General features: G+C 39.9%; 1 protein-coding gene across 2 annotated transcripts in view; it reads right to left on the bottom strand.

Annotated features, from left to right (window-relative positions):
• Positions 1-5,525: 5,525 nt before the first annotated feature.
• Positions 5,526-11,080, bottom strand: part of LOC112246703 (transmembrane protein 163-like) — an 82,452-nt gene continuing 76,897 nt past the window's right edge. For both annotated transcript variants that reach the window (XM_024415192.2, XM_024415193.2), the window contains exons 6-8: positions 8,134-8,245; positions 7,057-7,198; positions 5,526-5,691 (exon numbers count right to left, since the gene is read on the bottom strand). In XM_024415192.2, coding sequence (XP_024270960.1) covers positions 5,631-5,691; positions 7,057-7,198; positions 8,134-8,245 — 315 coding nt within the window. In that variant the 3' untranslated portion in view covers positions 5,526-5,630. The remainder of the gene's footprint in view (positions 5,692-7,056; positions 7,199-8,133; positions 8,246-11,080) is intronic.

Here is an 11,080-nt window from a genome sequence, read left to right as displayed (position 1 = left end):
AAGTCAATACAAAATCAATATTGCTCCTATAGCATCAGTCAATCTATCACATCTACAGTATGTTCACCTTACAATATACACAGCACAACTCAGTTGTATGACATCATACACTGGAATTAATACACTGACTGGCATGAGAGTATACGTACCGTTTTGATTTTCCAATCCTTTTCACCATCTATAAATTCAGCTGATTATTAAATTCAGTGTTATTGTGAGTGTTATACTACACTTCTAAGCAGTAAACACGGACAAAATGTAACAATGTAAGACCAGGAATGATACTAGTAGTGTTATTATACATTATCAGAGCACAATCTAGTAAGTATACAATTTCTTTGTCTATTACAAATAATACGAAACACCTATTTATGTGCTTATTTGGATGGTCTAAAGTCTGTGCTTTTGTCATTTTGAGTCATTAAAGACTTATGAGACTGTCATCTTGTGGGGGAAGGGACCATACAAATGCCTGTGCTGTTGGTGAGTTGAAAAGATGAGCTGTGAACAGATCACTCTCAATCCTTGATATACAGTACCAGTCAAAAGTTTGGACACACCTACTCAATCGAGGGTTTTTCTTTATTTTTACAATTTTCTACATTGTAGAATAATTGTGAGGACATCAAAGCTATGAAATAACACATATGGAATCATGTAGTAACCAAAAAAGTGTTAAACAAATCAAAAATATATTTTATATTTGAGATTCTTCAAACTAGCCACCCTTTGCGTTGATGACAGCTTTGGCATTCTCTCAAACAGCTTCACGAGGTAGTCATTTCAATTAACAGGTGCGCCTTGTTCAAAGTTAATTTGTGGAATTTCTTTCCATCTTAATGGGTTTAACCCAATCAGTTATGTTGTGACAGGTTAGGGGTGGTATTCAGCAGATGGCCCTACTTGGTAAAAGACCATATTAAGGCAAGAACAGCTCAAATAAGCAAAGAGAAAAAAATTGTCCATCATTACTTTAAGACACGAAGGTCAGTCAAGCCGCAAAATTTGAAGAACTTTGAACATTTCTTCAAGTGCAGTAGCAAAAACCATCAAGCGCTATGGTGAAACTGGCTCTAAAGAGGACCACCACAGGAAAGGAAGACCCAGAGGTTAAAAAAAAATGTAATTAGGCAAGTCAGCTAAGACCAAATTCCTATTTACAATGATGGTCTACCCCGGCCAAACCCTGGCGATGCTGGGTCAATTGTGCGCCGCCCTATGGGACTCCCAATCACGGCTAGATGTGTCTTTGTGAGATGCAGAGTAGGTGAACGGATGATCCCCGCATTTGTGTTTCCCACCGAGAAGCATGGAGGAGGAGGTGTGATGGTGTGGGGGTGCTTTGCTGGTGACACTGTCAGTGATTTATTTAAAATTCAAGGCACACTTAACCAGCATGGCTACCACAGCATTCTGTTGCGATATGCCATCCCATCTGGTTTGCGCTTAGTGGGACTACCATTTGTTTTTCAACAAGACAATGACCCAACACACCTCCAGGCTGTGTAAGAGCTATATTACCAAGAAGGAGAGTGATAGAGTGCTGCATCAGATGACCTGGCCTCCACAATCACCTGACCTCAAACCAATAGAGATGGTTTGGGATGTGTTGGACCACAGAGTGAAGGAAAAGCAGCCAACAAGTGCTCAGCATATGTGGGAACTTTTTTGGTTACAACATGATTCCATGTGTTATTTCATAGTTTTGATGTCTTCACTATCATTCCACAATGTAGAAAATAGTTGTAAAAAATATTTAAAAAATTGGAATTAGTAGGTGTGTCCAAATTTTTGAATGGTACAGTAGACATAAAGAAAATTATCACTTTACAAGTTTACAGTGTATCAACTCAAAGCGGAGCAGAACTTACAGTGTAAATATAATCTAATAATAATATACCATTTAGAAAAGAACAAATAGCACTAGAACAATTCATCTGTCAAGTCTGGCTATTCCTATTGGTTTGCTACAGCTAGAAGCCTCTATCTAAACAGTGTATTAAACATTTGTACACATTTCATGTTTTGTATCTACAATCATTTACGTACAGTATACACGAAACGTGCTGGCATTACTGCTATGAGGTTTAAGCGAAGGTAAACAGTAAGAGAAAAGACATTGCCTTTAATGATGATCCAATATGCTGTGAAGCAGATCACTGATGTGTATAAAGATCTATGGCGTCACATAATATTGAATCTCTATGTTGGTAATTGTCCATACTGTCAGGACAGGCAGATGAAGTGGGAATGTTTACATTTTTGCAAAAGAACTCGAATGTATCCCCATAGAATTAAGTGTAATTGTAAAACATGGCACATAATCACATCTATTGGCTACCACAGGACATGTTAATAATTCTAATTTTGCTTAAAAAATTATGAGTACAATTTTGCAATTCAGTATTCACTACATACGTACACTACACTACCTGAACCAGTTACTTCTGTCTCACAAATAAGAGAAAACACCTTGCCCTCAGTCTTTCTCTCAACTTCTACCGACAGATAAATATCTATAATTGTAAACACAAATATGGCATGCCAAGCAAATAAGCTGGCTAATAATGTTGTCTTAGTTTAGGAATCTGAGCATGTATGGCACTGAAACATATGACTATCAATTATATCGTCATGGTCATCCCAGACAAGGTAGTGGGGGGGGATATAGTCATTATTATGACAAGATTGAACACTGTTAGAACAAAACAGTGTGATAAGCCTATCTGGGACAAGCGTTATCACTGTAGCTACCTAACCATTCTCTAGTTTAGATCACAGTGGAACAATAATTAGTGCTCCCATCTGGATAGGGATTGAAAAACGTGTGCGCTTTGTTTTCAGCTTTTCAGTGTGACACTGTAATGTCATATATTGTTTTACTGACACTGTACCAACAGTTTGCTTTTTGCACTCAACCCTCAAGTCAGCCTTGATTGTGAACTAGTCACTCCCTTGCTTGACAGTCAAGGTCTGGTGTGCTCTGGTGTGCTTTGCTTTGTGCATGTACAATACAGTACTCTCTATCTTACCACTGCTCTATGGGCAGCCACAATTCTCCAAAAACTGGCCTGGCCCTGCTGTTTGGGCCTCTCTCTCTTTTGTTTCTCTGTCAAGCCAGAGAGTGGATGACTGCAGCGGACTGACTAGACATAGTCCTCTACCATAGGGATAGATACATGTGTGATTTATCTCTGTGCCCTCTACTCCCACTTGGGTCGTGTCAGTGGAGAAGCAAGGAGAAGCACTGCAGAGGGCACATTCATTTACAATATATGACTCCAGCTGTGTGACCTGCTCACAGACCTACCTAGACTTCCACTCTGTATATCTTGTTTATGTACTATAGCTACATACAGTTGAAGTCTGAAGTTTACATACACCTTAGCCAAATACATTTAAACTCAGTTTTTCACAATTCCTGACATTTAATTCTAGTAAAAATTCCCTGTTTTATGTCAGATAGGAGCACCACTTTATTTTAAGAAAGTGAAATGTCAGAGAATTATTTATTTCAGCTTATATTTCCTTCATCACATTCCCACTGGGTCAGAATCCTTCAAATGTTTTACTTAGGTCAAACATTTCGGGTAGCCTTCCAGAAGCTTCCCACAATAAGTTGGGTGAATTGGCCCATTCCTCCTGACAGAGCTGGTGTAACTGAGTCAGGTTTGTAAGCCTCCTTGCTCGCACCTGCATTTTCAGTTCTACCCACAATTTTTTAATGGGATTGAGGGTCAGGGCTTTGTGATGGCCACTCCAATACCTTGACTTTGTTGTCCTTAAGCCATTTTGCCACAAATTTGGAATTGTACTTGTTGTCATTGTCCATTTGGAAGACCCATTTGCGACTTAGCATGAACTTCCTTACTGATGTCTTGAGATGTTGCTTCAATATATCCACATAATTGTCCCCACAACATGATGCTGCCACCCTCTTGCTTCACGGTCGGGATGGTGTTCTTCGGCTTGCAAGCTTCCCCCTTTTTCCAAACATAACGACGGTCATTATGACCAAACAGTTCTATTTTTGTTTCATCAGACCAGAGGACATTTCTCCAAAAAGTATGATCTTTGTCCTCATGTGCAGTTGCAAACCGTAGTCTGGCTTTTTTATGGAGGTTTTGGAGCAGTGGCTTCTTTCTTGCTGTGCGGCCTTTCAGGTTATGTCGATATAGGACTCGTTTTTCTGTGGATATAGATACTTTTGTACCTGTTTCCTCCAGCATCTTCACAAGGTCCTTTGCTGTAGTTCTGGGATTGATTTGCACTTTTCACACCAAAGTACGTTCATCTCTAGAAGACAGACCATGTCTCCTTCCTGAGCGGTATGACAGCTGCGTGGTCCCATGGTGTTTATACTTGCACACTATTGTTTGTACAGATGAATGTGGTACCTTCGGGCTTTTGGAAATTGCTCCCAAGGATAAACCAGACTTGTGGAGGTGTACAGTTTTTTTTCTGAGGTCTTGGCTGATTTATTTGGATTTTCCCATGATGTCAAGCAACGAGGCACTGGGTTTGAAGGTAGGCCTTGAAATATATCCACAGGTACACCTCCAATTGACTCAAATGATGTCAATTAGCCTATCAGAAGCATCTAAAGCCATGACATAATTTTCTGGAATTTTCCAAGCTGTTTAAAGGCACAGTCAACTTAGTGTATGTACACTTCTGACCCACTGGAATTGTGATACAGTGAATTATAAGTGAAATAATCAGTCTGTAAACAATTGTTGGAAAAATTACTTGTGTCATGCACAAAGTAGATGTCCTAACTGATTTGCCAAAACTATAGTTTGTTAGCAAGACATTTGTGGAGTGGTTGAAAAATGAGTTTTAATGACTCCAACCTAAGTGTATGTAAACTTAGGACTTCAACTTTAGCTTCTAATCTCAAAGAGCAATGGAGACTCACACACAGAACCATAGAGATCTGTGAAAACAGACAAGGGCAGAAAGTAGTGGCATGATTCCACCATTATAAATGATTCAGATTCTAACAATGCATAGGGATTTTGAAAGTCACAGAAGTTTATACTAATCAGGGTTGGAACATAAAAAAGGTTTGGGCAATATGAAAAGGATCTTGTGCCTCAAAAAATGCCAGGGGTTCTAGGTCGCTTAGCAACAGCAGTGGGTTCAGATACACATGGCAAACAAATGCTGATCTCTCTGGACCTGCCGTTAATGCCAGCCTCTTCATAATCCTTTTTCTCACCTCTTCATTCCCTCTTTCTGGATAGTAATAATGATGGACAGGAGGTAAAGACAAATAGTTAGAAAGGGGTGGCTAGGTGGGAAAACCTTGATTGAGAGGTTGGCCAACACGCCAACAACATCATAATGTCTTTTACTATTTTGCCCTCAGAGTCTCTCCAGGCTAGGGCCTGTGTGTGTGTGTGTGTGTGTGTGTGTGTGTGTGCGTGTGTGTGTGTGTGTGTGTGTGTGTGTGTGTGTGTGTGTGTGTGTGTGTGTGTGTGTGTGTGTGTGTGTGTGTGTGTGTGTGTGTGTGTGTGTGTGTGTGTGTGTGTGTGCTTATGTGTGTGTGTGTGAGATAGAAAGAGAGGAGGGGCGGGGAGGGGAAGGGGAAGGGGGTGCATCAGGTGTAACCCTGGTCCTAGGAGCGTTCACTCAAAGCGTTCGTAGTTCCTGGTTTGTCTCACCCGGGGTACCATGTCCAGGAGCAGTCTGAAGGGAGAGAAGACAGATATATTGTGGGATACAAGGGCAGACAAGATGTGTCATAAGACATTAGATGATTGACTGTGTATAATGTAAGATAAGATAAATACTTTATTTTCCCCATGGGGGAATGTGTGTGCATATGTGCACGTGTCAATATGTGTTCCTATTTATGGCTAATCAAATCAAATTTTATTGGTCATGTACACGTGTTTAGCAGATGTTATTGCGGGTGTCGCAAAATGCTTGTGTTTCTAGCTCCGACAGTGCAGTAATATCTAACAATTTCACAACAATACACACAATACACACACATTTAAGTAAAGGAATGGAATTAAGAATATATACAAATATGGATGAGCAATGTCAGTGCGGCATAGTAGAATAGAATAGAATATAATACCGTTTAAAATTAATAGAATAGAATACAGTTTATAACGGGTATATAATAGAATAGAATACAGTTTATAATGGGTATATAATAGAATATAATAAAATACAGTATATAATGGATATATAATATAATAGAATACAGTATATAATGGGTATATAATAGAATATAATAGAATACAGTTTATAATGGGTATATAATATAATATAATATAATACAGTATATAATGGGTATATAATAGAATAGAATACAGTATATAATGGGTATATAATATAATAGAATACAGTATATAATGGGTATATAATATAATATAATAGAATACAGTATATAATGGGTATATAATAGAATAGAATAGAATAGAATACAGCATATAATGGGTATATAATATAATTTAATAGAATACAGTATATAATGGGTATATAATAGAATAGAATACAGTATATAATGGGTATATAATAGAATATAATAGAATACAGTTTTTAATGGGTATATAATAGAATAGAATACAGTACATAATGGGTATATAATAGAATAGAATACAGTATATAATGGGTATATAATGTAATATAATAGAATACAGTATATAATGGGTATATAATAGAATACAGTATATAACGGGTATATAATATAATAGAATAGAATACAGTTTATAATGGGTATATAATATAATATAATATAATATAATACAGTATATAATGGGTATATAATATAATATAATACAGTATATAATGGGTATATAATAGAATACAGTAAATAATGGGTATATAATAGAATAGAATACAGTATATAATGGGTATACAATAGAATATAATAGAATACAGTATATAATGGGTATGTGGGTGTCTGTGCATAATATGAGTGTGTGTACAGGTGTGTCATGTGACTGTCTGACATGTGATTGTCTGTTTACATTTGTGAGCGTGTCTGTGCGTCTGTTTGCATTTGTATGTGTGTGTGTTTGTAGGCTACATGTCTCTTACTTGACACCGTAAGCGAGGATGATGAGTCCGATGATGACGCCGATGGATCCGTCCAGGTACCAGACGTCAGGGTGGTGTCTGAACACCTCAGCACTGATGAGGATGGAGAAACCCATGATGCCCCCCACCATGGAGTTAAAAGCTACAGCCACAGAGAAGAACCACATCAATAACCACAAGAGGGAAAATGGAACATGTTGATTAGGCAAAGTAAAGGAGATGGGCTATAATAAATAACAACATCTACCTTTTCACATCTGATAAAACAAACCAGGTGTGTTCTCATTCAGCAGTCTGAGTTTATGTGCATGTGCATTTACCTGGCTATCATACAAATCTGCACAATGACGTTTCCTTTTCTTTCACTCTTTTAGAACTAAAATATACGAAGATACTCTATTCTGAATATCTGACATGCAAATCCAGTCAGTCAGAGTCAAACCTCTTTGATTATTCCAATGCCTGTGGTAACAGTGCAGGTGAGCTCCCCTGCACCCCCGAAACAGAGTGAAAGACAGAGACCCTTTCCTAACCAGTCAGTCATGTGCTTCGATCTAGCACCTGCCTCCATATGTGTCTAGTGGGAGATAAGTGGACGGTCTGAAAGCAGAACAGCAACATCAGGTTTATTGGATTGTTGCTGTGTGTGTTGTGAAGCCTGCTGGAGAGACAGGGTGGAGAGCATGAGACAGAGACAGAGACAAAAAACAATAAAGACAGAGATAAAGAGAGGAAGGAGTCTAGAAGGGGAGGGGGATGGAGGGAAGGGGCGGAGCGTCTACAGCTGAACCACGTACACCAGTCGCCTCCAGCTCTTATTTATTACCTTCATTTGTTTTTCCGCCTCTCTTCCATTGCTCTCACCTCTCTGGCACCAGGCCTTATATCTCTACTTTAATTGGCTTCAGTTCAACAAGGCATGCTGTGTAAGCCCTCAGTATTTGTGAGTGCAAGTGTGTGTGCAGTGTCTCTCTCTCTCTGTGTGTGTGTGTGTGTGTGTTTGTGTGTTTGTGTGTGTGTGCGCGTGCGCATGTGTGTTTGGAATTTGGACATGTGAGTCAGTCTTTCCCAGCCTACCGTCAGTGATGAGGGCTCTACTGGTCAGCACTCTCCCCAGCAGGAACTTGAACACAGCCAGGATGATACATACAATCCCACTGACAATAGACACACTGAAGAGGAAGTCATCCTGAGAGAGAGAAAGTGAGAGAGGGGAGAGAGAGGGGAGAGAATAAAAAGGGGAAAAAGTAGTAAATATAGAGTGATGAGTCACAGGGTTACAGGGTGCTCTTGTCCTCAGCAGTATCATTAATATTGCACAGCCAGGATCAGAGGCCTGATCAGGTGCCTCTCCTCTCCACAAGGTCATTACATTTATGAGGAGCCTGGTAATAACACACTGCTTTACAAACACATGATACAGTATTAGAGTATTAGTAAAACAAAGAGATGACAATCAGCTTAGTGTAGACATGTTGTCTTGATGCAATATGCCACATATCTTGTTACTGTTAATAGGATGGTCAATTTCAGTGCCTTGTACATGGAGTAGGATTTATTTTTTATTAGATATAAATGTTTATTCTCTGTAAAACTCAATAGTGTCAATCTTGTTTTTTAGATTCTTGTTTTGTTAATGCGTCATTCTTTACATCACAAGCCTTTACAGTATAAGGTCAAACTGCAGTCTGGCATCAAAACTGAACAACACGTATTTTTGTTCCTCCCTCTAATGTGTAGATATCTTGTCTTCCCTTGACGTGTTCAGACTTAAACACCTACTGGCTGCGAGACTGTTGGGTGTGTGTGTGTGTGTGTGTGTGTGTGTGTGTGAGAGAGAGAGAGAGAGAGAGAGAGGGGGGCGAGAGAGAGAGAGAGGGAAAGAGACAGGGAGGGAAAGAGAGAGGGAGGGAAAGAGAGGGAGAGAGGCTAGAGAGGGAGATAGAGAAAGAAAGAGGGCGGGACAGAGAGAGAGAGGGAGAGATTGAGAGATAAATGGAGAGAGAGACAGTGAGAGAGAAAGGGAGAAAGAGAGAGAGAGAGAGAGAGAGAGAGAGAGAGAGAGAGAGAGAGAGAGAGAAAGAGGGCAGGACAGAGAGAGAGAGGGAGAGATTGAGAGATAAATGGAGAGAGAGACAGTGAGAGAGAAAGGGAGAGAGAGAGAGAGAGGGAGAGAGAGAGAGAGAGAGAGAGAGAGAAAGGGAGAGAGAGAGAGAGGAAATACAGAAGGTGTCTTTCGTTCTCTTTCTTTCTTTCTGTTGTTTTCCCCTGGTTCAAATTAAAGGTCCTCTCCCACACAGCAGCTGGGAAACCAATATCCCTCCTCCATTTTTAATGAGGCTTCAAACTCACTGGGCACTCTGAGGGAGCAGTAGGGTGGACATGATAGGAATCACATCCATACACTGCTACACACACACACACACACACACACACACATATATATATATACACACCAAATGAGGCCATCTGCCTGATCACTCTCTACCCCCCAGTCCTCCCCAGTCTGAATTGGGAGCAATGACCCCTATCTACCATACTTGGTGTCTAACTAGGACCCAGGCCAGTTAATCCTGTCCGGTTGATGGATAACCTCTCATGTACATTTCTTACAAAATTCAGGCGTACGTGGAGATTGTAGGATTTGCATGTTCCAAATTATTAGGGTTTATCAAACTGTCAACATATACGCATGTTTTCATTGATAAACAAGAGCCATGTTACAACCCCGCCTGGGATTTTAACCCCGCCTGGGATTAAATAGTCTATGATGTCGCGCTCCGATCACCCAGCAATACTGTAGGCTACCCATACTGTCATAGGCTACCGGTCTATTTACTTTCAGGCATGGTTGGCTATTGAATGAACAATCGATAAATGGTAGCCTAATATTTATTGTGTAGCAGAGGAGAGACATGCCCTGCAATATGATCATGATTTAGGCCCATATAATAAAAGTAAAATAAATATATTAGTCAACATGCTGCTATGTGATCTTCTTACCAAAGGCAAATGCATCTGTTTTATCATTAGGCCTACGTTTTAATGTTTTTATTAGCCTACCATCATTATAATTCCTGTGCATCAAACATCTCCATTTCCCCCAAAATAACTATATTTGCTTGATCAACCACTAGAAGTTGTATGTACGCATGGTCTGAGAGATTGCGTGGAGATGCACACACTTTCTCTTCAAGTTCAAGATGTATAAATACCAACCTTTAGAGTTTAGGTTTAGAGTCTTTTTTGTGCACATGCCCCTTTGATAAATGAGGCGCCAAGGCAGATGTGTGTGTGTGGCTTGATGGAGACCCCAGGTGTAGGTTTGATTTGGCAACAGGCCCTGGTATAGTATAGTATAGTATAGTACAGTATTGATGAGCCTACTGAGGAGAGACAGCTAAATTAGTCTTTGGACCAATAAGGCCAAGACATTGAATGAATCAAAGCTTGTTAAACTCACTCCCATCACACTCATCCATGTTTAGAGTCAATGGAAGGAGGATGGAGAGGGATATCAACACATAGACATAGAGAGAAAGAGAGAGAGAGAGAGAGAGAGAGAGAGAGAGAGAGAGAGAGAGAGAGAGAGAGAAAGAGAGAGAGAGAGAGAGAGATGGAGAGAGATCTTTAAAGAGTTGGTGTGAGGGTGGATGTCTGTGTAAAGACAGATCTTATGGATCAGTTCAGTCACTAAATTGTATTATACAGCACCAAATTAACTCACATTATTTCTTCTACTTCTCTTACACTCTGCCGGAAGCTATGCCCTGAGTAACACATCTAACCAGACAGCTGAGGCTTACAAAGCTTAGACCACACAGGCCCTCTTCTACTGAAACAACCAGCCTACCAGCAGCTACCTAAACAGGAACCAAGAGTATTCTGGGGGCTTATTAACAAGAGGCTGAACAGAGACAGAGATAGAGACCTTTATGGTTGTGAGGTCTGGGGTCCACTCCCAAACCAAGACTTCACAAAACGGGAAAAACACCTAATTGAGACTGCACGCAGAATTCTGCAA

The sequence above is a fragment of the Oncorhynchus tshawytscha genome, linkage group LG03, assembly GCF_018296145.1.
Source record: "Oncorhynchus tshawytscha isolate Ot180627B linkage group LG03, Otsh_v2.0, whole genome shotgun sequence".
Classification (NCBI taxonomy): Eukaryota; Metazoa; Chordata; class Actinopteri; order Salmoniformes; family Salmonidae; genus Oncorhynchus; species Oncorhynchus tshawytscha.
This window is presented reverse-complemented; position numbering and strand designations above follow the sequence as displayed.